Source organism: Desmodus rotundus, chromosome 12, assembly GCF_022682495.2.
Source record: "Desmodus rotundus isolate HL8 chromosome 12, HLdesRot8A.1, whole genome shotgun sequence".
Taxonomy (NCBI): Eukaryota; Metazoa; Chordata; class Mammalia; order Chiroptera; family Phyllostomidae; genus Desmodus; species Desmodus rotundus.
Window position 1 is genome coordinate 5,049,286 of NC_071398.1, and position 26,995 is coordinate 5,076,280.

General features: G+C 43.7%; 1 protein-coding gene across 3 annotated transcripts in view; it reads right to left on the reverse strand.

Annotated features, from left to right (window-relative positions):
- The window catches only part of TOX3 (TOX high mobility group box family member 3), a 98,541-nt gene that overhangs the window by 15,549 nt on the left and 55,997 nt on the right, over window positions 1-26,995 (reverse strand). The window contains exons 2-3 of one of the 3 annotated variants that reach the window (XM_053916195.1): window positions 13,440-13,505; window positions 8,957-9,208 (exon numbers count right to left, since the gene is read on the reverse strand). The exons of 1 other annotated variant lie outside the window; for it this stretch is intronic. In XM_053916195.1, the coding sequence (XP_053772170.1) occupies window positions 8,957-9,208; window positions 13,440-13,505 (318 nt within the window). Of the gene's footprint in view, window positions 1-8,956; window positions 9,212-13,439; window positions 13,506-26,995 lie in introns of all 3 variants that reach the window. One more of the 3 variants, XM_053916194.1, reaches the window with a different exon arrangement.

Sequence of the window (26,995 nt, forward strand, 5' to 3'; positions counted from 1 at the left end):
TCTAACTGACAATACCAGATAAGAGTTTCTCAATGGCATGGCCAGTATCGACATTTTGGTCTGGTAATTCTTTGTTGGGGGAAGGGCTTCATTAGCTAGATGCCAGGAGCCTCCCCTGCCACACCAGGTTGTGACAACCACAGTGTGTCCTGACAATGGCAAGTGTCTCCTGGAGGGGGGACACTTTCCTTCATTTGCAAACTAGTTCACTGGACAAATGCAAAGGAAACCACCTTGGGGGAGATGGTTAAGGGGGAGTCAGGAGGGGAGAACATGCCCAAAGCCTGTGTTTTGTCTGCATAAATGGGAAACGTGTGTGTGAATGAGATTCAGAATGTGACAAATACTGTGAAGAAAATAAATAGGTTATTCAAAAATAGACATGAAGGTCTCTCAAAGATGACATTTGAGCTGCTATCTAAAGGATGGGAGGGGCCAACCATGAGAGGAGGAGGAGCGAGGTCCAGGTGGAGGGAACGGCATGTGCAAAGTCTGAGGTGGGAGAAATGGAAGGGGCCCAGTACCGCTGGGAGCCGGGTAGGCAAGGTGAAGAGTGAAAGGCAGTGGGGTTGGACAGGTGGGAATGGGCCAGATCACACGCAGTGAGGAGGTCAGGGGGTGCTTCCCCGAGGAGGTGCCCCACTGAGCTAACGTGTAAAGGGACAGCAGAAGCTAACAAAGGCAGAAAAGAGGGAAGCGACTCCGAGGCAGAGAAGAACTCGTAGGTAGGCCCGGGGATAAGGAAGCCCATCACGGGTAACAAATCAGAGCCCAGTGCTACAGGGCCCCAGAAAGCAAGCCTGGCTATGGCGCTGGAGAGACGAGTAACGACCATCCAGTGACAGGCCCTGCAGCCCGTCCTGGGAAGTCTGGGTTTCACTCAGGGTTGAAGGATGCCTCCGAAGGCTGGAAGGCTTGGTCTCTATCCTGAGCATTTACTCATTCCAGTGAACACTGACCAGAACTCGGGGGCAGCCCATCTAAACCAACGGTACACAACTGGACTTATATATAAACAATGTAAGTGCAAATGTAAACATAGGTGTATAGCCTAACATCTCAGCCCGTGTCTTGCAGAGCACCCAAGGATTAATATTTGCAATCGGAGAAGGCCATCAGCGTGGGCAGGTCGTGCACTCCTAGTAAGAAGTGCATTCATTGCCTTCTATTCGCCTGTAAGTACGATTTGACAAGGCCGTAATGGTTTGTGCACGCTCGGTGGGGGGAGTGTTCAGCTGAGGCTTGCTTCTCTCTCCACCTGATGAAAGAGTCTCTCTCTCTCTCTCTCTTTTTTAAACAGGAAACCAAAGGATGGATACTTCTGAGAGTGGTCCTTCATTTTCTTAAATCGCCCAAACCCCAAGTGTGTTACTGAACATCAATCGCGTCAGCGAACTGTTCAAGTCGGAATCATTCTATATTCAAAAGGAAACTTGAGCTCACTAGCGTACATAAAAAAACGGGGTCACCAGCGATCCATGGAAGGTCAAAGAAATATCGAGGGGGGAAAATAATACCGTCAAATGCAAGGCCCTGCCCTAGGCTCTGGGCTGGAGTTTCGCTTTGTCTTATTTACAAAGAACAAAAGAGGGGTGGGTATGAAGGCCTGAGCAGCCCCACACTGAGGCTCCCTCCTCGACTTCATCAAGGCTGAAAGAGAACTGAAGGATGAAAACAACCCTTACTGGTGTCAATCACGGTGGTATTACCGCATCCACACTTTGTATGAGACATGGGGGCCTGGGGGTGAGGCGAGGAATGGGTACAGTTTGCTCCTATTTCCTAAACCAAGAAAATCCAGCCTCCTGTACACGGTCAAATCTCACTCATTCTTTCAGGCCACTGCCTCCATGCAGTCTTCCCTTCCCCCACTGGCATCCCCTGTACTTCCAGCAAGATAGAGGCTTTCAAATTTTATTTTTTTAATTTTAAATATCATCCATTATTATTCTGTATTATCTATTTTTGCTCATTACGATGGTGCTTACTTCCCTCTGGGTTGATTTTATCATAAAAAATGTTTAAAATCAAATACGCAAATGTGTTTTCATGTACGTTCCACATACTTTTACAAATAATGATCCAACGTTAGGTTTTCATAATAGAAGATAATATCTAATTAAGAAGCAAATAACCCAAACATATTAGAGTGTGACTAAATACATTTACGCTGTGCTAGTTTTTAAATCAATACTTCTTGAGAATTGAAGTAATTAGACAATTACCAGTAAAAATAAAATGCTTCCTATTCATAAATACCAGAGGACTACAAATATGAACATCAAACCAATGATGTTATGCTCAATTATTTAGTTCTGTTCAATAGAAATGTTAAAATTTTATTTCCAAATTAACAGCAATCACTAGTTATGCAAAAGTACTGTATTCCTAACCCCAACAGACCTTGAAACAAATAGCTATGCCAAGCGCATGCCAATGATAATTACACACCTACATACCACCAAGTGTACCTTCGTCCAAATATCTGCTCTGAAATAGATAATTTTTACTTAATAACTACTCTGAGGGTTATAATCAAGCATACCTACACACGGACATTTTATGAAAAACAGTCTTCCCAGAAGTTAATTAATAGTTTCTTAGCAAAATAAAATTTTCAAGAGTTTATCATAAAACACTTAATGGTATTTTACTCATATACCCTGTATCTCCTTTGTTTTAACAAGAAGCCAGTTCCATGCTTATTATTTTATTCGGTCCTAAATTAAAATTTCATAAAGAGGAATTCCAGTTTTACAGCTGTTTATACTTGAAAGCCCTGCCCGTCCGGTTTTATTTAGCAGTCAAGGTATGCTCTTCGTAACAAATTAAATATTCTTTTCATTGCCCTTGCATTCATTCATGTAGCCAACCAATAAAATATTTATGGAGAACCCAGTGTTTTCCAGCCCAGGCACTCTTCCAGGTCCGAGGACGACAGTGACTGGAGAGATAGGGGAGGGACAGGGCGGGCAAAGGGGCCCATTCTGCAGGGCGACAAGTGCTGTGAACCAAAGAAAATGGGGCAAAGGTGCGGAGAGTGACTCTCCTTCCTCTGAAGAAACGTTTGCGCCACCACGCCAGTGTTATTCGGGAATCAGAGTGACATCAAACGGTGTCTCTCCTGTCCCTGACCCGCTAGGAAGCGCTGGCAATACTACGGTGTAGGAGGTAACTGCGGGCTGCATGGTGAAAACGAGACACGGGGAAATAAATCACGGCGTAACTTCCTCACAGCCCTTGTCCTTGAGTGTTGTACATCAAGCAAGTCATCACGTGTCACTTCCCAACAGCTAATTGGGTTTCAGAGGACTCTGGAGCACACTCCCCCTCTAACAGATGGCCCTAAAGTTAACTCAGCCTTAAAGACGGCACTCGTGTGTTCAGGGTCAGCAGGCCAAGAATAAAGAATATTTATTTCAAGCTCTAGATGGTAGGTTATTTGGTTTATGGTGAAAGAAGAAAGGTAGCATGTGCCCTGGCCGAGTGGCTCAGTTGGTTGGAGCATCATCCTGAACACCTGAACGTCACGGGTTCGATTCCCAGACATGGCACCTACCTAGGTAGTGTGGAGGGGGGGCAGCAACCACTGAATCTCTCTCTCTCTCTCTCAAATCAATCAACACATCCTCAGGTAAGGATTTTCTTTTCTTTAAAAGGTACCTTGTACACACGTCTGTGGCCTGGGCATCTAAAGTAGTCATCAGATGCTGTGACTTTCTGTAGTAGGTGAAAGAGACACTGGTAACCAAGGAAACAATTTCAGGCCCTGGCTGAATAGCTCAATTGGTTAGAGCATCATCCCGATACACCAAGGTGGCAGATTCAAGCCCCAGTCACAGCACATACAAGAACCACCAATGAAGCATAAGTAAGTGGAACAATATATCAATGTGTCTGTCTGTCTCTCTCCCTCCCCCTTCCTCTCTCTCTAAAATCAATAAATATTGAAAATATTTTTTCAATCAAAAAACTTATACATGGTATAATCAGTCTCTACTTATTAGAAACAATATACAAGCACTTAGTAGGTACTCAGTAAATATTTGCTGGAAGTTAATACACGTTTTCAATTTTACCATCTAGACTTTGAACAGATAGGTCCTAGACCATTCAAGTTGAGTTCTTTGCTTATGTCAGTCAAGCCTTTTATACTGTTCACTTCTAATAAAACTATTCTGATCATAACTTGACCACGAATAAACATTCCTGAAGTAACTACCCAATCTGCATGAGATTGGCAGTGCCCCCAATGGCTAAGGAATCACCCTGTGGGATTTAGTTCTGCGGACTCAACCGAAGGCAACGGACATGTTCATAATAATAAGGGCTTGTTTTAATAGAACGTTCCACGCATTAAACACATTAATGACCCATGAAATAACTGTTTTATCTGCAACACATTAGGCAACATTACTAAAACAAGGTATTAGTGGCAAGTCTGCTATTTCTCTTAAAGCAACATTTTTAGTATAAAAATGGCATGCGAGTCATTTTGTCAAAACAAGAAGAATTCACCTTCAAAATTGGAGCCACACCAAATGGTTTTATGAAAAACAAAAATCTCTAACCTAAGCCCGATATTTTAGATGCCTTATTTTTGTATATTTCTATTTTCTTCTGATCATCAGAAATGATACCTGTTTAGATTACAACTTAAGTGTCTTAATGAATGTTTTAAAAGCTTAAGAGTTTTCTTCTCTGCCTACTTATCTTCAGTGGGACTTTTCTCTCTCTTTTTCTCTTTACTTAACAGGTACAAAGATGGTCGTACTCAAATACACCTCCCTCACGTCCATCTTTTTCAATTTTCTAACACGATGTTTGATATTATGAGAACAGCTGTGTGGCTTTTTCCATACGTGCGTGCTACCACAATTAAATCCAAAGCAGTATCAAACAGAAAGTCGGTCTTCTAAACACAACCTACAATATGTGAAGAAAAAGTACGTGAATTATCAGTATGTTTTAGAAATTGTCTCTTGGGGGGGCCCCCAAAATATCAGACTAGAGACAATTATTTTACTGTCTGTTTCTTGGCTATCAAAGAAAATTCTGAAATTCATCAAAGCTAACCTTCTGTTATGTACAACAGGCTAAGCTGAAAAGAATGTTAACAAGTTCAATTTTCATTCAATCAGCACTACTGCTCTCTGAAATGTTTCATTGCAGGAAAGAAATAAAAATAATCTATATGGTAATTATGAGGATGAATCCCCCAGTAACTTTCAGCTACATGAAAGGTCAGTTCTATTCAAGATATTTTATCAGTCCCCTGCACGTACTCCTGTCCTGTCATTTTAAATCTGAACAGCATTTTATTTTCCCATTTACAGCTACCTGCAGAATTAAGTACTTAAGCCAAATAAGGGGGAAAAAAAAAAGAATGTTGAATGCTGGCAAAGGCTATAATAGCATAGAGATAAATCGTTCAGCTGCTCTCTCTCAAGCCTCTAGGGCTGTAGATTTTTCTTCTCCTGGTGCACTGTGGGTATTCAAAACTTGTTCAACATGATTTCATTTCATTTCAGGCACTGCCTGAGAAAACTAAATTACAGAATCAATCATACAGAAGGTCAGAGTGAGACTTCATTACAAGTATTGCATGCTTGCATGAATATCTTTCATTTATGACTGACCCAATATGTCACAATAGCTGTCTAGTAAAAATAATCCACTTTCTGAAATTGATGTACTACTGATGTCAATGCTACTCAGCAGGCTGGGCAGATTACAGAGAGGTGTTAAAAAAAACCAAAACCGTCGGCATGCTTGTTGTAGATTTTTCAGATTGCGATCTTTTGGAGATCACAATAATTTCCAGATGATCAACTGAACTGACGATAACGCATCGAGGTAAGGAATTTTTTAATCAGATATACTGTTGATTCCCACTTGCCAGCCACACACTGCTTTCGAATTCACGTGCCCACAACAGGCACATGCAGGTTCTTCTTTTAAGTCACAAATGCATCGACTTGCAGTTTTTCAACAAGTCATTTTTGGACACCAGAGTATGATCTGCATATTTTGAAATGGGAATGCTAATCCTGTTTTGGACTCATTTTTTACAGTTTTATTTTAATATTTTTATTTTATTTTTTAAATCTGTATTCAATTTGGGGGGTGACAGTGGTTAATAAAATTATATAGGTATGATTCTATAACACATCACATGTATACTATATTGTGTTCACCACTCCAAGTCTCCATCACCACTTTCTCCCCCTTTATCCTCTTCTGCCTCCTCCCACACGCACCCCCCCTTTCCCTCTGATAATCACCATACTGTTGTCTATGTCCAGGAGTTTTGTTGTTTTTTTCTGCTTAATCCCTTCACCTTTTTCACCGAGCCCCCAGCCCCCTCCCCGCCGACAGCTGTCAGTCTGCTCTCTGTATCTGTGAGTCTGTTGCTTTCGACTCGTTTTAATCCCCCTTTTTGCTCCCGCTCTGTTTTTAAATATAATGGCATACATTTAAGGAAGATAAACATGTTGTGCTTGTTGCCAACAAAAACGCAGCTAATCAGCAATGTGACAAGCTGTCACTCTTCCTAAAGGAAAAACCAAGGAAGCTCTGAAGAAAAGCTGGTTTAATACAACATAAACAAGCTGGCTTTTCTTGCACGATAGTCTTGATTCACCATAGCAATCCTCAACAGCCAGCCATATTCATTTGGATAATGCAACTTCTTACTTGCAGAAGGTATGAAATATCCATGCACGGGGGACGCCGAATGCATGAGGTATAAAGTATTATTTGTTATTTTTCTGGTGACCTTCCTGAGGGAAATCTCGGAGGAGCTGCCGGGGTGCATTAGGATGGAGCCAGCCGACTCGGTACCCGGAGGGAGCTGGATGAGAACCTTGACACAGCCTATTTTTAACCAGGCCTCTGGCAATTCTGAATTCAAGTTTATAGGTGAACATGTCAAGTAGCACATAGAACAAAGCCAACGACACATTGTATTCATCATCATTCTGTCCTGGTACATTTTATTTTTCCCAACATTTGTGATTTAAAACCCCATGACATTTCTTCAAGGTGAAATTCCACTAGAATTTTCAACAAGATCAGTTTGTTTCAAGCCAAAATAAATATCATTCAGGTTCAGCAAAACTTTAGAAAGGCCCCAATAAAGGTGATGAGGTCCAGGGAAGTACCCTGACAATAGCCTGCCCTTAGCTAATGTTCTGATACGTTTAAAAATCAAGGAAATAATTCAACTGCTGTAGCGATTAGCAGTACATTACAAAAGCAGCATTAAAAATTGAGTCCTCTCTCCTAATGCCAGTCCGTGAAAGCATTGTTCTTTAAGTGTATGTGAATATCATAATTATTTTATGATTCCATCTTCAGTTCTCTCCAATATAGTAAATTCAATTGACCATGAAATGAAATTTCATAGTCAAAATGCCTCCTTTACACTTTTTTATAGCAGCAATAACAGTTTTATAGCTTTAAGGGAAAGTGATTCATCAGATGTTTAATTTAAAGGCAGATTCTTATATTATTAATAAATATTTACCAATGTAATAAAGTACACATTTTAGCACACATTATAAGGTCTTTTAACTATTTCTGTAACGTTAACGAGCCTGGCTGAGCATCTATGAAGAGTGGTGAACCCTGTAACTCTCTTGGTGACTAAACACCCTTTTTATTTTTATTATTTTTCAGGCACAACACGGCAAGACTGATTGGAGAGGAAGAGAGACAGAATCCTTCTTTCTAGTGTCGAAGGGACAAAAATGTAAGAGAGTCCATGGGAAACAATTATTCGTGACGGCGGGGAACGTCTCTGAATACTTAATGGCATTTCCCGACTGTTGGCTGCATTCTTTTCCCACAAAAAAGTAAAAATAAAAACCCTGATGTTTCAGCTCAAACACAAAAGATCACAGGCAAAGAAAATTATGTTGCCGCAATCCTATTTGGAAAAGTAATCTTATATTTCAGAGAGCACGCTGCAATCTCTGCACACTAATCCACTACACATTTTGCAATTGTCTACTGTTATCGGGGGAATTAACAATGAAACCAGCAGACACCACTGGCATGGTCCTAATGTGCAGAGAAATATGTAAACAAGCAATGGGATTTGTTTTTTGTTATACCAGCACATCTGTTTCAGTTTACTGGGGATAAAAAAAAAATAAAGTCTTACAAACTATTGATCTTGTTTTAAAATCTCTGCTCAGTACCCCACCTGGATAGACAGAAATGCTTTATATACTATGGTGAAAAACACACACACAAAAATTCCAGCAGAAGAGGTAAAATACTTAAGCAGATTTACGCTGGTGGTTGCTGACTATAATTGCTCACTAAGAAAAACAGAACCAAAATGATTGCATTAGTAATCTTGGCTCTCTGGAGTGCCTTATTCAATGTTTGTGACAATAAATAACACAATTAGGTATATTTCACACAGTAACTGAATCTGTATTTTCCTCTGCTGGTTGTAAGTGATTATGCTTTTCCTCTTCTCTGTATCACAGTTTGATGTTTCATTCGAGGTAGGAGCATATTGTGTATCAGAAACATTATGTTACAACCCACCCACCAATGCAATACGCCTAGGCCCCGATAAGGGCTACCATTTCTAAACTCTCGCCTGGGCAACCTTTGGACTCAAGTACGCCGCTTTTTGAACCAAAGGCAAGGGAAGGTTGGGTGCTTCCAAACCCAAGAATCTGACTTTTGGAAAAATCATTTCCGATCGGAAAGATCTGGTTGGGTCATCCTCTTTCATGTGACTGTCAACCAACCCAACGTTCTCCTGTCAAATATCGGGGACTGATCGGGTGCCCGTGTGTGCACGGCACTGGGAAGAACAACCCACGTGTCCCCCGGCACACAGGCATGGACACGTTTCAGAACGGGAACCCTCAGATCTTTACCGTGAGCAGTACGGAGGACAAAAAAACGTTCAAGCAATGAACTTGCTGCCTACCATGTGCAACCCGCTGCTGTGGAGCGCACCGTCTTGTTCCATGAGATTCCTTGAGATTGTAATGGACGGAAGATCCAGGCTCTGAGGGGGAAACTGGGGTGTGAATTCGCTGCCCTGGGAGGGCAAGGGGTCGCTGAGGCCTTGAAAGGGGAGGAGCACGTCCGGAATGCCCAGGGCGGGGTCCGACTCCGGAGGAGGCGTGATTGGGGGGATTTCGAACTCCTCGTCCCCGAGGCTGGGCGTATGGAACGTCTGCTGGAAGGAAACAAAATACAGATAATTTTCATACCCTGTTCCTGTATCGTGCTTTTCCCCCCGGAGAGAAAAAGATTTTGCACGAAAACACTACGTGGCTAGGCCACACATTTATTTCTCAAGTGAAAACATCTTACGCCCAGATTGCCATAGATAAAGTTTTGCCGATCATTCTGATTAAAGATTTAAGTCTCATTATCATATGGTTTTAGAGGCGTATCAGTATTAATAGTTTTTTAATGCGGACTTAATTAGCAACATCTGTCTCTGTTGTTAGCGGGAGCAGCAGCGACACTAGATTTGGCTATATAACAAATTGCCCCTTTATTGATACGTTAGTGAAACAGCAAAGACCGCTCGCATTAGCCACATGCTTCATAAGATGCTGACGCGGCCGCGGCGCGCGCGCACAGCATTAATCCAGAAGTGAACATTACACGTATTTACTTGCTGTCACAACACATAAGACGCGTCATATTCAATTTGTGGTTTGCTTTTCCCATTTCCTTATTGACACGTTCCCAAGCGCAAGGAATGCGTCTGCGGAAATTGCTACTGTCTGCAACGCAGCATTTTCTGTAAGGACTATCATCAGACGTCTATTAAAAGGTTCCAGGGCTTTTATGTAAACTACAAGGAGAGTTATTTCCTTTTATAGGGAGATTTTGATATGTATTTATCAGAACATTTGCTGCCAGTCCTCAACTTCTAAACAGGACCTGGAGGAGGAGCACAAGAGATACACTGAGAGATACATTTTAACTCCATTGAGGTGGCTCACTTGGACAAGTGTTCCTTCTCAAGACCTAAGAGCAAATAGTGCACTGCTTCCTTCGTAGCTACTTAGATTCTTCAAGGTAGTGTTATAAAATATGGCTTTGTGATGTAAATCAGGCCTTTTTGCTCAACCCCACCAACCACCTTTCTTAAGCTAGAACTTGGACTTGGGGGTGGGGGTGGGGGTGGTCAAGGTCTACAGAATTATTTTTGGTAGAGTGAAGAGTTTGGAGGGGCACTCCTATCTTTTATTCTTAGCTCAGAGGGTCAAATTTACAGTTCGTTTATTAGTAGTAACATTTTTGAAGAATGAACTGGTGCAAGATCATTTGAATCTGCTGTAATTGGTTAAGAGAACTAATTTAGAACTGAAAATCCTCATTACTCAAACTATGAACCGATGATATCAGTTCACAACCACTTGAGAGAAAACAGAAACACACTGAAGGGAGAGAACACAGCCCTCACACGCAGACCCTATCACCTGTTATTTTTTTTATCTCACCAGAAATAAAAAGGTCATAAGCCACAAGGGACAATGAGACATCTTCAGGTGCTTAGCAGATTCAATATACGGAAACCAATATTATAGCAGAGGAAACACATGAGAAAGTCAGAAAGAAATACTAGACTTTCTGACATAGTTACTCTAATAATGAGCCCCCAAAAGGGGTTGCTCTCCCACTACGGTCCCCCAAGTTCCCAAACACAAAGGGAAGCACTGGCTGCGAGCGTGGTTGGCTAATGAACGTAACCCTATGGTTGCGTTTGCTGTTATTTTGGCACTAATGCCGTCTAGTAACAGATGCAACTGTAATTTGTGACTCATTTGCTACCCCATTACTGCTTAATGAAATCTAACATATCACATTAACAATACGGATAAACACTCATTCTTGATATGTGGCATTTGGCTGTTTTCATTACCACTGTAATTAACACTTGAAATATTATTTCAATAAATATTTAAAGTACTTTAAAAATGGTCAGGGTAATCGTGACACAGACAGAAAACACGAAGCCAACGTGTGAATTTCAGACTGACGATCCCGGTCCCCATAGCGTCATCCACAGGGCGGAATCTGTGTGCGGGGAATTGGTTTCAGGCACAATTTCGACTTTACTGCATCGAACCTAAAGTCTTCCTGAATTAGTTTGCACTCATTAAAATGTGAAAAAACCAAATAAATTTACTTTTAATGCAGTGATTGGGAAATTAGGCACTCACCATAATGTAGCGCATTAGCATTTACTTGGGCTTTATTTTTTGTTCAAAAATGATGTGCAGGGAAATCATTATATAAGATTGCCTTCTAAACTCTAACATAAACACACCTTATGCCAGGCAGTCTGAATTAGGAGGTTTTCATTTTAATTTTTGTTAAGGACTAGAAAGAGGGAAATCTTATATAACATGTCCTAGGAGCATAATTTTTTTTTTAAAGACAAAGTAATTTTAAGTTAGGATTTAGTATACCTATTAGTATACCTATATCAAACCTAATAAAACCATACAATAAAATTATACTACAGTACATAATCAAGAAAATGCTAAAATCCTTCACCACTTTTAAAGAGAGGTAATATATTAAATACAATGTTAAGCATTCCTGAGATAAAAACGTAACATAAACAGTGGTTATCTGAGATTGTAACAATACTCATGTACGAAACGGAGTCAGCAGCAGAAACAAAGGCACCGGCTTTTGCACACAGTGCCTTAGGGCCAACAGCAGATTCATCACTTAGAGTTTCTCTGATTGCTTCTCACAGATATTGACTTCCCAGTGTTTACCTTGAACATGTTAAAGTAGTGTGCACATGGTTAAATACCATCTGTACCGAAATGTTCAAAACATTTGTTCCTTTTGATAAAAATGCAAATCTGGAGAACTGTTGTATCAACATACACCAGCCAACGTCTGACACGGTGAATTATCACAGCTGGAATTAAATTGTCTCCGAGCAGCTGCTGGCAGCAGAGCTTTCATCAATGTTTGATTCAAATGTGGGGAAAAAAAATCCTCCAGAATGAAACATCATGTTGTCCTTACAGATGGGGTTCATGTTCATTATCACAGACAGCACAGCGGCCAGTGCCAACCACGTCCCCTTCTCTGGGCTGTCTCCGTGGTTGGGGAGTCGATGGTCACTGTGGGAAGGAATTAATCTACGCATACCCTTACTACTGGATTCCCCCTATTTTTGAAGAACTGCTCAAGGTTAATTTCTTTCTCATCACTTGCTTCCTTGGACCAAGATCATTGAGGAAGCCATTACGAATGTCATTCTCTGGGGTCAAGCTAGTTCAGTGTCCTGTATTCGAGTGTGTCTGGGAAAGGAAGGCTTTTTATTATGGGAACTGCCCAGGGGTTCCATTTGGACTGATGTCACTGTTTGTTCTTGTTTTAAGATCTTCAATCTCAGTCCTGACTTGTGTAGCTCGGTGGATTGAGTGTGGGCTGCGAAACAAAGGGTCCCCAGTTCGATTCCCAGCCAGGGCACATGCCTGGGTTGCAGGCCAGGTCCCCACTACAGGGCCCTCGAGAAGCAACCACACATTGATATTTCTCTCCCTTTCTTTTCCCCTCTCTTCCCTTCTCTCTAAAAATTAATAAATAAAATCTTTAAAAAAATAATAAAATCTTCAACCTCAGAGTCTACCATTTTTCAGAAACCTTTCCCTTGGTCTGATGAAGATCAAGGTTTTTTCTGGGGCGGGAGTCAGTGAGACAGACAACAGCCCTAAGCCAATAAGTAAGGAGTTCAGTAAAAAAACAAGAAGGTACGTGTTCCATTTGCACCAGTGAACTGCAGACAATCCCAGAGCCAACATGGTGCTGCCTTTACGTTCTCTCAGCTTTCCTGGCTATGACCGTGTCCATTCATTCAGTCAATCAGTATTTATTGAGCACCTACTACATGCCAGGCACTGTACTAGGCTGTGGGGCACTAACAAAAACCAAAACATGTGTTTCACATCTCTCCCACCGAAGACCCACGGAACACTACGCTGTTCTGCCACGTTGCTTCCCAGATCACGGCAACTTGGTGAAACCATCCCCAGGGCTACGTGAAGTTAAAATATTTCCTATTAAAAATTACGTCCATCTTGTTTCCCAAATAACTACTTACCTGCTTAGGTACCAATATAGTTTGTAGAGACAGATGGATTTTATATATTCTCCCGTATTACTTTTGTTTGCATATGTATTTCTTTTCATCGAGAGGGGTGTGTGAACTGCTGACATTCGCAGCAGCTTCGGACAAGTGAGAGACACGGGCCAGGCTATTTTCCTTTCCCGTAGGTCTTTCTCAGTCCCCTCCTAAGTCGTCACCTTGCGCCACATATGAGGAAGATACATTCGGTACTTGGCTTTTCCCTTCAAGCCTTTTCAATGATCTAAATAACCCACAAAACACGAACAGACACATCGAGGGAAACACCTACCTCGCTGGCTGCAAAGAAAGCATTGTTCGCCTCCGCCATGTTCATGTAGTTACTGTTCGTTCCAAACTGCAAGGAAACAGATTGTTTCAGGTTAACATGCAAATGAGTACTTAATACTGGGTGGGGTTTGGAAAGACTGCTGGCGTTGGGAGGTGCAGGAGTGGTTTTACTCAGAGCGAAGGGGAAGGGGAACGGTGGCAGTTTCAAAGTGCCATTCTCTCCTGTTGGCTGGTGCCCTCAGAAAAATCAAGCATGGATTTGGGCGACCTCGATCATTCCAGAAAAGAGTGCTGTTTCTCATCAAGACTAAGAGCAAAGAGAGGCGACTGCAAACATTTGGCCAACTGGTCACTAGCGTGTGTTATTTATGGAGCCGCCATTTCTCAGAGGTTAGAAGGAAAAGGGTTGCCCTCCCCCCCAAATCACCTTGACATATTTTTTAAAGCATGTTGCGATTTCATAGCTTACTTTTCCAGAACAGATGTCGCAAGTGTGGGTAGGTTAAGATGTGAATTAAAGGGAACAGAATTCAATTCCCAGGACTCAAATTCTATTTTCTAGTGAATGGGGTGTGTCGTGAATATAAATAAATAATAAGACTAAAGAATATTTTTTTAAATCTCCAGAGTTTAAAACGATATCTATATCCATCAGAGCTGCTGAAAATAGTGCTATTTAATCTCTCAATGTAACATTAAGTGCAAAGAGGTTTAAAAAATAAGCGGGATCCCATGAACACAGCAATTTTTATTTAATTCCCTAACACAATAGTCCATTCATCCCATCACAAATAAGACTGTATCAGCATTTCAGACGTAAGCTCTTTACTTCTAGAGACCTGTTATCAAAATGTTAAACTTGGATTTGGGCAGAAATGTGTTTTCAGGTTCAGACGGGAGAAGCAAGCACGTTTGGTTGCTTTAAACATTCTGTTATCAGTCTGGCAAGATGAAAAGGCTCTGCGAGCAAAATTAGCTGGAGTTGCATTATTTCCATGAGTTTTCAGTAATAAAAAGGATGCCCTCGTTTTTACAAAGTATATGATTTCCTTCCTTTAGTGCATTAAATAACACAGAGGTTTGCTCTCCAAAGGGTGAAATGTATATATCCATTCTTCAATAAACACAGAGCTAGTAATTACTTAAAGTAGAAGGCACAATGTTCCCAGGGGCAGGGGTGGGGGGAGAGACCGGGAGACTAAATAGAACATAGATGTAAATTCTCTCAACCAACCCACCAACACTTCTTTCTGGGGGGCTGTCAGCCTGAACCCCGAAGACCCGTGCACAAAGCAGGACTGATAGGCTACTCTTTCTCATGTCAGGGACCCAAGAACTGAGCAGGGCTTACACGAAAGACTCTAAAGGGTCCAGAGCAGGTTGGTCCACAGAAGCAGAAATCCAACCCTGCACAGCGACACCTCCACACACACTCGCACGGCGAGCCCTCAGACGCATGTGGACAGGTCTCTTCACGAGGATTTCCGAAAGATGTATCTGTCCGTGCTTCCGAAAGGCCTTTGTCTGGTTTCTTGGAAGCCATGTGACATCAAAAGCAAACGGGTAGTTATCTCCACACCGTCAAGTTGTATACATCGCATACGCAGTTTTACGAATGGCCACCGTGCCTCCATAAAGTGGCTTAAACATGACTTCAAAATCCAAACACAGGAGCAGGTACGCGTGCACGCACAACCACACAGGAACAAACACGCACAAACGCACCCCCCCCCCCACCGTGCTTCTACAATGTTAAAACTATGCAAGGAGAAAGTACTTTCTGTCTTGGAATTCTTGATGAATTAATGATCTTAGAATTCAAATCTCGGGCCTCCATTCCTCACGTTCCTTACACATATTTCGGAGAACTTGGGTCACCACGTGTGTTTCACGCACCAATCCTGGCTCCCCAAACCACCAACAGCCTATATCTCAAGGTTAACCTTATTTAAATGTAGGTTTTGTGGGGGGAGTTAGAAATCCATTTAAGGCCAACAGCTCATTATCAGAGAGTATTTTCTTTTTTAAGATTAAACTCACTTATTATCTAATAGCATCTAAAACAAAGAAAAATAAAATGGCTATTAAACTAAGGGCCTAAACAATTCAAAAAACAAATTAAGCTGAGAGTGAAATAAGAACTGGGTTAGAAATCCTCTTCTGAACAGTTAGAATGCGAATGTAATTACTGAAGAAACTACAGCTAATCAGCTGTGAATTGTATCCATTAATTAGTATTTGCCCTGGGGAAATGAGAAAAGCCAGTACCAAGCAGGCACCTCCAGTGAGCCAGGCGAGGGTGGCACTGGCAAGCCGGTAGCTCCAGGGGCCCAGGCCATTTGAAAAGCTCTCACCTGGAGGACTGAGCTGCCATCACAAAGCGCTCCCTGCGTATCTTCTGTGTCTACACAAGGCCTTAAGTAATGGCTTTTCTTTAGACACACTTGGCCATCAGGCTGGAAGAGTTATCAACCCTTTGAAATAGAAGCAAAGGTCTCTATTTTCTTGGGCATAAAACGTGTCCTCTACAAAGATGGCCTCAGATGCTGGCGTGTCCCAGGCAACCATCTTTCTCCTGCCCAGGCGGCCAGGCCCCTGGTTTAGGGCAGCCAGATGAAATACAGGACAGGAAGCCAGTTCAATCTGACTTTCAAATTAACAACTTAAAACCAAAAAAGTGTAAGTGTGGGCCATGCGCTATGTGGGCTACATTTAGACTAAAAAAGTGTTCCTTATCTGTGATTCATATTTAGCTGGGTGTTTTTTGTTTTTTGGGTTTTTTTTTTAAAGATTGCACTTAGTTTTTTAAAGAGCGGGGAGGGAGAACAATACCAGTGTGTGGTTGCCTCTCAGGCGCCCCCTACTGGGGACCTGGCCTGCAACCCAGGCATGCGCCCTGAGTGGGAATCAAACCCTTTGGTTCACAGGCCGCCGCTCAGTCCACTGAGCCACACCAGCCACGGTGTAAATCTGACCCCTGCATTTGGGGTGGTTACCCTGATCATGTTGGAAGGGACGCCACTTTCCGGGTGACTCACCTTATCAAGTAATGCCAGCATAATTTCACTTACTTTCAAATGCAACCCAAGAACCTGCTTTACTTGTTTGTATAAGAAGAGATCAGATTCTTAGAGAAAAAGTGACTCTTTGGGGACAGGTCTGTAATAAATGACCTCTGAACAACTAACTTCAACTACATTGTATACAATTAAATTTATGTCCCAAGAGACAGTAACCTTGATAAACACATTCCATTACAAGAAATCCTGGGTCCGTGAGGGAAGGGCCTTGACTGTGTTCCCCACTGGCGCCCCCAGAACTGACGACAGTGCCTGGCACATTATGAGCACTCCAAGATCTGTTGGAGGGAGGGAGGAAAGGAGGAATCCCATTTTAACTTCAGTGTCTCGTCATCACCCATCCTAACTGGAGTAACGGTATCACTTCTGTTTTTGTGATGACGATGGTGATGAAGATGATGATAATGATGTGTTTGCTCCGGAAAGCCTTCTACCTACATTATTTAACTTCCCTCAGTGCAACTAAGGGTAACTTGTTTTCCCGACAACCAGTTACATACACGTCATTACTATCCCCATTTTCTAAATTAACAAACAGAGGCTTCTGGGGTCGAGCTGCTCGCCCCAAATCAGATACAAACATGGACGTCTGACCTCCGTCCTGCCTCCCAATCTGTATCACTTACAATCCAACACCCACAAACACCTGACTCTTTCACCGATCAATTCCACCCTAAAAGTTATCAATCTTATCTATCTTGCTCAAAGCTAGAACTTTCCAGGGGGCATTTTTGGGTTCCTGACCCCCGTGAAATGTTCCCAGGGGAAGGGTGGCACTGCCCTGCAAGTCTGGCCAAGGCTGCAGGCCCCGCCCTCTCTGATGAGTCACAAGCCTGCAATAAAGTCAAAGGCTCTGAGAAGCCCTGCAGTTAACGCTTCAGGAACCCACGAGGTACCGTGGTAGGAACTGGAGACAAAACGGGGAAGATGATGGGAAGGCTCCTACGTGGATGGAGCTCACGTATTTCTCGAGGGTGACACAGTAGCGCCCGGCAGTATCTTTTTGTCTGTGGGACACTTCCTTTCGGTTTCGCCCGCAGTGCCTTGTGGGAACACACTTTGGGAAACCTTGTCCCAAACTCTTTGCTGACAGTGTTCTTTTATTTTCCCGGAATCCTTACTAAAGGTAATAAGCTAATCGCATGCAATGGTAAAGTGTATGCATTTTGCAAATCCACTAAATAAGAATTTCTAAATTATGCCTTGTAAGTCACCTTCATTTGGCCTAGTTCCAGACTTTCGAAATGGTAACACTTCATCGTTGCTCCTTCAAAGGTCTCCTACGCAACCACAGGAGGTTTTAGATTTTAGGAGTCAAAACAAAGTACTTCAAATACACTAAGTGAGTATCATGTGGAAGAGAGTAAACTACTCTAAAGAGTACACATAGACATTATGAAAGAAAGAAAGGGTCCTGTGTATACGTGGAAATGGTCACTGGGAGGCAGGGGCATTTATGAGGTCTCCGCCACTTTGATAGGCTCTAATAGATGATCCTCCCAAATCTAATTACAAGGCAGAACACAATTGCTCCGCGTACGTCTGTATCTTCATAATTTAACAAAAGAACATCTTCATTGCACTTGGAAGTAGATTTACTTTTGCTGCTTGATGAGTAATTACAGCTTCGGTGAGTACTGATTTATGAAGGACATCAATTAAAAAGAAGTATTGCAGGGTTTTAAAAAAAATTATTCAAGACCATGGTGTTCGTGGGCCGTCGAAGCGTGTGAGGTGCCAAAGGAAATGAATGGTGATTGTTAAGTCCAGCCCGTCCAGCAAAAGGCTGGGGAGGCCGTGGAGCAGCACAGACGAGAAGCCATCTGTAATCCCAAGGCAGATGCTTTGGCCTGATGAGTCCACACAACCCCACTCCCACTGAAATTATTTTGACACCCCTGTGAAGAATCGTTATAGCTTCTAATAAAGCAGCCTAAACACAGGGTATCAAACAGCTAAATGGCATAAATTTAATCCTTTAAAAAAAGATAATCTCTCAAACTCTCTTTTCTGTTTTCCCATTAGGTTTGTTAGCAGACACCATCCAATTTGATGCCTCAGTAAGGACATCTGTCATTGCTGACACAGATGAACTGTGCCATCGTGGACCAAGTGTGCCAAGCATCGTCATGTGACGGGGGAGGCGGCGCTTGCTCTCCCAGGCTCTGCTAACTACCCCGTGGGAAAGAACTTAGCGCAGATGACCAAGTTGTAACCATGCTCAGCAGCGGTGATCTGTTCCAGGGCACAGAACCCAAAGGAGTGAACACAAGCCCAATACGGCAAAGGATAACAATACCAAAAATCCTCAGGAGTAGAGCTGGAGCTCCCCATCAGGAAACAAAGAATGACTTAGTGCATAAAGATAGTCTACCCCAAAGTTAGGGGTTCACAGGAGTCTGGAAACAAACACTGGCAAAGGAGGACTCTGAGCTGTCGTTAGCAGAACACACAAACACGCACACACTTCTGCTAACTGTGTGTGTACAATTAGATAGAATTATACACACATATAATTTTATATATATATGCCCCCACACATATGAGGGGGACCCAAAAAATCAGCGTGTATTTATAAAAAACTGTGTATTTATTCTTACATGTTTAAACTTCAGTCGCCTTCAAAGTGCTCTCCATTGGATGCAACACACCTATCGAGATGTTTTCTCCCACTGCTCAAAACAGTTTTTGAACTCGATTTTGATGGTTTTTAGTGCTTCTGCCTTTTGTTTGTTTGTTTGTTTGTTTGACCTCTTCCACATCAGCAAAACATTTCACTTTGAGGACTTTTTTCATCCAGGGAAACAAAAAAAAAAGTTGCTTGGGGTGAGACTGGGTGAATAGGGGGCGTGGGGCATGGGGGTCATGTCCTTTCTGGTCAAAAACTGCTGAACACTCAGTACAGTGTGGGCAGGTGCACTTGTAAATCACCCATCATGAAATGGGCAAACAGCCCCTCAAACAAAATTCACTGAAGCCGAATGCAGCCTCTCACAATACCACCAGCTGGCACACTGATTCAGATGGGTTCCTAGTGGGGGAGCCTGTGCTACAAAAATATTATTGGCCTTTCCACATGCTGAAACTTCCTAGGTATTTATGTCCTGAGCACCAGAGTCACACACACATACAACGGCACCACTCTTCCACTTGGGGGTCAATTGACTTCTCAATCAGTCACATGAGCAAAACCAAACTCCTCCTCTTCTCCCCCAACCCAGCTCCACCCACAGCCTTCCCCATCTCCTTTGATGGGGACTGGCTGGGTTCTGGTGACTCCAGCCAAAAGGCATGCTTGAATCCACATGGTCTCCCATCCAAAGTTTCTGCTGGCTCATCTTTCCAATGATACCCAAAGCTGACCATGTGTCACCACCTCCACGGGACCCTGCGGGACCTGCTGCCTCCCAGATCACTGCCGTAGCCCCTCCCAGGCCCCAGCTGAGCCCTGCTCCCCACACCACAGTGTATTTGGAGCACACACCCAAGGACATCCTCCGAAAACCTAAGTCAGATCACATCGCTCCACTCAAAGCTTTCCAGTGCCTTCCTGCCCACTCAGGGAAGATGCCCAGATCCACACACTGACCTTGGTTTCTTCCCCGAGCCTTGGCCGATGGTCTCCCCCTGCTCATGGTACTCCAACCTGCTGGCCACCTGCTGTTCCATCAAAAGCCCAGACAGCCTCTCCCTGCCTCAGGGCCTTGCCACTGGCTGCTGCCTCGGCAGAGAATGTCGTCCTCCCAATGTCCCCATGGCTTGCTCACTCCCCTCCTTTTGGGTCTTTCCTCAAATGCCCCCTTCTCTCTGCTGACCCCAGCCCTCCACCTCTAGCACCTTCTACTGCTCTTCCCCTAGGTGATTTTTCCCTCACACCTTTCAAAATACTTATTGTAGTTCTCCCTGCCCCACTAGAATGTAAATTTAAGGAAAAGAATCAGGGGCCCGCTGTTTACACTGATGTCCCGGCGCCATGAGAGAATGTTTGATAGACAGCAGATATTCTGTAAATCTCAACTGAATTGATTTCTAGATGTGAAATGATACATAGGAGAATTGCTCTCCAAGCCAAGCAGGGCAAGGTCTAAACACACCTGGAATCCAAGTGAAAAGGAGAAGCCAAGCACCCATCGCCACGGACCATACCCAATGGGGAAAACGTGGTAACAGGATGAGTTATATAAAATTAATATTTTTTAATGCTAGAGATAGTTAGCCTGAAGCATAAGCTTTATTCTAGAAAATGCACTAACCCTTTCCTAGAAAATACACAGAGGCCTAGGCAGATGGGGCTGGAGCTTTCAGGGCAGGGCCTTAGGTGGCTGAGAATGAGCTTCAAGAACAACACAGGTCCTGTCCGGCAGGTAAAGAGCTGAGAGAAGAGGAAGCCAATAATGGGGCAAGCATTTGAGTGTGAAATTTGACAGCTGGTTTTCTTTTTTTATGGTTTAAAAATCTCTGTTAAAAAATAACCGCTTTACAGTCCAGGCCAGTTTCTCAGTGCGGTGCGAGTGCGAGGGGACTACAGGATAGCCAGGTGCCTGCTGAAAATGCAGATCACCTGGCCCCACCTTGGATTTACTCTATCAGAATCTCCAGGCAGGGGGCCCCTAAAATTTATTGTATTTTTAGCCAGCTTCTCAGAAACTCTACAACACACGAATATTCGAAAAGGACTAGCCTGGTTCATTTCAGACTAATGTGGTGGAATTTCTTTTGGTACATAAATGTCTCCACCTACCTGACGAGGGTCTTACTAAAAGGCTGAGGCAGCAGCAGCTGCTACAGGCGAATGCAGCCACTAGTGGGGCGGCCATCGGCCAGGAGGAAAGACAGGAGCGTCCCAAGCTGGACCACGCAGGGAAGGCAAACTCCACTGTCAGATTTTGAACCAAGTTCTGTGGACCCACAGACGGAACAGCAATGCCTAAACATATGGGCTCTCCCCAAACAGGGAGGCCTTTGGATTTCCATGATCTGGACACGTTTGAGTCTGTGAATTGCAGAACCATCTGGACTAGTTAGAAGTGGCAAGGGATAAAAAAAATTAAAACCAACTGCACTTGTTTAATATCGGAAACAAATGTAAGTAGAGGAGAGGCTACTAGGCTTCCCAAATCACGTTTTCTTTTTACTTTTTTTCCTGATTAAAAAAAATTTTTTATTGCTATTCTATTACAGTTGTCCCAATTTTCCCCCCTTTGCCCTCCTCTGCCTGCCCCCCCCCCCATCACATTTTCTGTCTTAGCAAAAATGGAGCAATCCTGGGGATGGGCCCAGCAACCAAGCATGACCCACGTTCAGAGAACGGGAGAAAGGGGCCCTGGGTTTCCATAACCACACACACAAGAGGCCAATGGTAACCAACACACATGCTGTTCAGGGGCCACACTTCCCAAGTCATTCTGGTCTATCACCGCCCTTCCTCTGAAACTCCTTACCAACCCTTAAGTGAGGACTTGGCAGATGCTAATGAAGAGGACATATTGGGGGTATGTATCTACCTTGCTGAAGACGTCAAAAAGTAGCAGGAGACAATATGATTGTTGCTTTTAAGAGATAACAATGCAATCAGGGTGATGGGGCACAAACATTTATCAACCTGAGCGCCCCGTCAGTGAGTGAAACTGACAAATGGCCTGCAAGTTTAGGAGAAGGAATGGCCATTCTGAGTAACAAGTCTTGAACCAAGGAAGAAGGCGGGAGGAGGGAGCATCCTAGCAGACTGAATGAAGTGTGTGCAGGCTTGGTTCGCAGAGGCCGACACGGCTGCAGGGCAGGTGCCAGGTATTGAGAGAAGGGAGAGATGGTGGCAGCCAAGCTCTGCAGCGTCCTGAAGGCCAATCTGAATGTCTTGCAATGTACTCAACAGGACGGTCCCTGAAGGACTTTGTTGGAGGGAGGAGGCAGAAAAAGAGACCGGAAAGATCAGTACTGGGCAAGACTGGAAGCAAAAAGACCAGTGAAGACCACGCCGAGGCTCGCATGATGTTGCTGGCGTCCAGACAGGGCAGAGAGGGAACGAAACAAAGAGAGCGCTTCATCTCAAGTTAAACCAACTGCCATGGAACCCTGATCTCACTGAACTAGTTGTGGGTGGTAGGCAAGTTGCCTATCTTGTCTGAAGGACAAGTTCAAATCCCAGCTGAGCTATTTATCAGCCAGGTAACTGTGCTCAAGCTATTGAGCCTCTTTGGCTTCAGGCTCCCACCAAGAACACGGCAATAACAATAGCATTTGCCTCATCCTGAGCATTTTGAAGACTAAATGGGTTAGTACACAGAAAGCCACCTTTTCTTTCTGCACCAATGGCCAAGGTAACATTTCAATGAGCCTCGTAGAAACCAAAACAGACCAAGCACACACATTTTACACACTGCTATGGCTTACATAAGAGCACCCAACAGTTTTACTACTTAAAGAACTCCAATGGCTTCCCAACGGTATATAGAGTAAAACATAAGCTCGTGTCCATGGGCTGCAAGTCCCCCCATGATCTGGCTGCTGGTTCCTCATCCATCTCCCTCCCAAGAAGGCCGCTGTCGCCCACGAAGCCCCAGGCTCACTGCTCCGGCTGCCCCTCATTCCCCCCTCTGGGCCATCACACCCACTCTCCTCCCGGCCTGGACTACCCTCTGTTCCGGCCTTAGCTTGTATAGAGCTCTGCTAACGTACCTCCTCGGGAGGGCCTCCCCCGATCAGCCTGGCTAACAGGACACGCACACCCCTTCCCTCAGTCTTTGTCCATTCCCCTGCTTTTTATCCCCACAGAGGGCTTGTCACTGCCCGACTTCACCTCATTCAGCTGTCTGTCTGTCTGTCTACTGTCTCATTTCACGAGAATGCACAGTCCAGGATGATGGGGAATTCGTCCGCATCAGTGCGGCTTCCTCTGGCGCTAGGCCATGGCTGGCCCACGGTGGCAGGCAGGTGCTCGGTATACACCTGTTGGATGCAGGAGGGAGTGAATGAATGAGCCAGAGAGATCCAAGTTCAAATCCCAACTCCACCACTTACAACCTGGGTATCATCAGGTAGGCTGCTTCGTGTCACCTCTCTGAACTTCTATTTCCTCCGTTCTAAGGAGGAAAGGACAGAACTTTGTGCCGGGAGAAGTGAGAGGACACGAAGTCCCCAGCAAAGAGTGTCAGAGGGAAGACGCACTGGATAAATGTAAGAAAATTAACAACGAGGAGCCTGGAAAGGTAGGAATGTGATAATCTGGGAAAAATAAATGAATAATTAAAACATGTCATGTAATATTTATTAAGTGCCTACAATATAAAAGAGGCAATGGTAGATACTGGGTAAAAATGTGAAGGAGACTCAGTTCTCACCCAAGGAGAGCTCCAGTGGAAAGGGTACCTATGACTCCCCAAGGCAGGCGCTACGCCAGGGATATACGCACAGCATTCTCTCCGGAAAGTCGGCAGAAGGTTTCAAAGAAGAGGAGCCATTTGGGGTCTTGAAGGATGGGTAGGAGCCTGTCTGTGATACAAGAGCACTCTGGTGGAGACAACTACTCGGGCAAAGGACAACTGTCAGGAAAGCGGGCCGGACAGACCAAAACATGGGAATTCACACGTTCTTGGCGGAGAGAACAGAGGGAGGGCAGCAACGGGAGCCAGCAACTACACACTTCATTTCGGAGAGGTTTTGCTCCAACACGCTGTCCCGATAAAAGGTACCTCTGTGGACGGAGGAGAGACTAAAATCAAAGACAAGGAAGATCAGTCAATAAGAACAGGAAGATTCAGAGTATAACCTCCAGGAAGTAACAACAGTGCCCATTCTGCGTGTCTTCTATTGCATGTGGCAAAGTGTGGGCATCTTTTCTATACTGACAACAACTGACAACAGACGTGCTTGGTCTGTTCTGGTTTCTGGAAGGTCAATGAAGTAACAGCTAAGAGCAGCCATTTAGTATGGATGGAGAAGGTGGCTCCTTTCTTCGCTGTCACTGTTAGAATCAGAAGGACCCCTTCCCCTGGCCCCAAAAGATGAGACACTGACAGGCAAATGTCTGTGACCAGCAGTGCCTCACTGCGGTTTCAAAAGAGCTGTGCCTCCTGATAAATTCCAATATCCCCGGGAGGAAGAACAGCTTAGCTGTCAGGCACCACAGGCACTTCAGTGTGAACTTGTTTGCAAGAACTAGATCCACCGAGGTGCACAGTGGGGACCATCTTCAAGGATGCTCAGAAAACGACTCCTTGGCACCACCCTGACCACCCCCCAGCTGGACCGGATTCTCCTCCTCCGAGCTCCATGGCAACCTGTACATCCCTGTACACTGTGCCCTTGAGGGCAGAGGCCATTTATGCCTCATTGGCTATTGCAGCTTCATGGCCTGGCACACAGTAGGTAGTCAATGGATAAGGCAACAGCCTCAGGGTCAACCTCAGGGGTACCTGCAATGGGCAGCTTCATGGTGGTTAAAGACATGTGAGAAAGCTGTTTATTTTTCTGTGCACACGGCACCATCCATTGTGATGGTCTGCCAAAGTATGCCAAGCCTTAAAACAAAAGAGAAATGCAAAGTCCCAGAAGATGAAGTCTGAGTAATTTTCCCGGTACTGCCAGATTTATAGCTCATGTGCAACCAAATGACTAAGGACCTTGGAGACTTAAGGGAACAACAAATTAAGAAAAACGTTCCTCAGTATTTTTAAATAAAAACATCTTACCTAATCACATTTATTTAGTTCAATAACGAAACTCTACTAACTAATGATAAAACATGTTCTCCAGTTTCAACCCCTCTAATTATGACTTAGTACGAATTCCATCAAAACACCAACAACTTCTTATATTGTCTTCCATTCTTTCATCTCTAAAGTCTAAAATTTCATAGTGTTAAGCCACATCATGTCTAAATACCTATATATAAATATGTAGGTATATAGATCAGTGATTCTCAACTAGGGGCCATTTTGCTCCCCCAGGGGACACTGGAAAATGTCCAGAGAGACTTCATGGGCATAACGACCGGGTGCCTTGGGCATCTAATGGGTCAAGGCCGGGATGTTGCTAAGCCTCCTGCAACGCACAGGGCGGCTCCCACAACAAAGACCCATCCTGTCCGAAATGTCAATGGCACGGAGACTGAGAGACTCTAAAACACAGCAATCCATACACTGAGCATCAACAAACAACAGATAAAGCATTTTAAAATAAGTATTACAGGGTTGCTGCTTCTACACGACCCAAACACAACTGGCATTTTTCTCTTCAAATGGGCACGAAGCTGACTTTGGATACATGTATCTGTGAGATCACGGACTGCAATCAAGGATTATCTTACAGGTGTTCCGAATAGGCATCAACTAGTTGGTTGTCATCTATAAAGCCTTCTATTTATGAAAAGAGTCAGTTGCTCTTTTTTTTTTCCTGTTGTGAATAAGAAATAGAAATAGATTCACATGTTCTTCTAAGGCTAACGCCTAAAAAGGATCAATAAACTATAAATTCTCCCTGAAGAATTAAGTGACAATGTGTTTATTTTCAATCCTCGACCATTTTTATTCATTTATTTTTAAATTACAGTTGATGTGATTTCAGGTGTATTCTATGTAATTTACACAGTGATACCCCAGTAAGTCTATTACCTACGTGACACCATCCATAGTTACTACAGTAGTATTGCCTGTATACCCTATTGACGTCAATCATTTTTGGTAAACCCAATACTGGAGCCCTGCTTCACTCAGAAATCATCAACGGTAAGAAGTTCCTCAGCAGACGGCATATATAATCACTTAAATCAAACAGGATTACATGGGAGGTCTTCTCAGGTCTACTAATTCCTATCTATCAATTCCAAAAGTTGGCAGACAAGTCTCAGAGGCTGATGAGAAATTGTAAGACTTGGATAGGAAACCACGGGAACCAGTCTGGCCGCTGAAACACGCCGGGGCCGGTGTTTCAGAGCCAGCGGCAGAGGGCTTTCGCTCACGCTGCAAGAATACCTTGGTTACACGCACTTCTCTGTGCGTTTATGATTGCCTGAATTCTGCAGGGAGTTTTTACCAGGCGGGTGACCGTACAGCTTTCATTAGTTCTCTGTATCTTCCCAGTTCTGGGTCCGTTTCTTTATCTCAAGTCTGTTACTCGGAAAGTCTCACAGGAGACGAGATCCTACTTCGGATGAGGTTTGGGGGAAAGAGGGAGAGAAATCACATTCCTCTCAACCCAGGATTCTGAAATTTGCAACGTAAGATTTTATATATTTACTTTAAAAGAGGGTTTTCCCCCCAGACCTATATTTTAATTAGTCTGAGTATGAGGCTAATAGTTTCCTAAACAGCATCGTAAAATCAAATCCCTTCAAAGTCGGGCCATCGGCTTTCACCTTGAAGGCAAATAGCAGAATTCAGCCAAGATGTCAATGTTAATCTGGTGTAAAACCCAAACTTATCACAGCATTTTGTGTAAAATAACCATGAACTTAAGCATTCCTAAACAAGAGGGGCGCTTT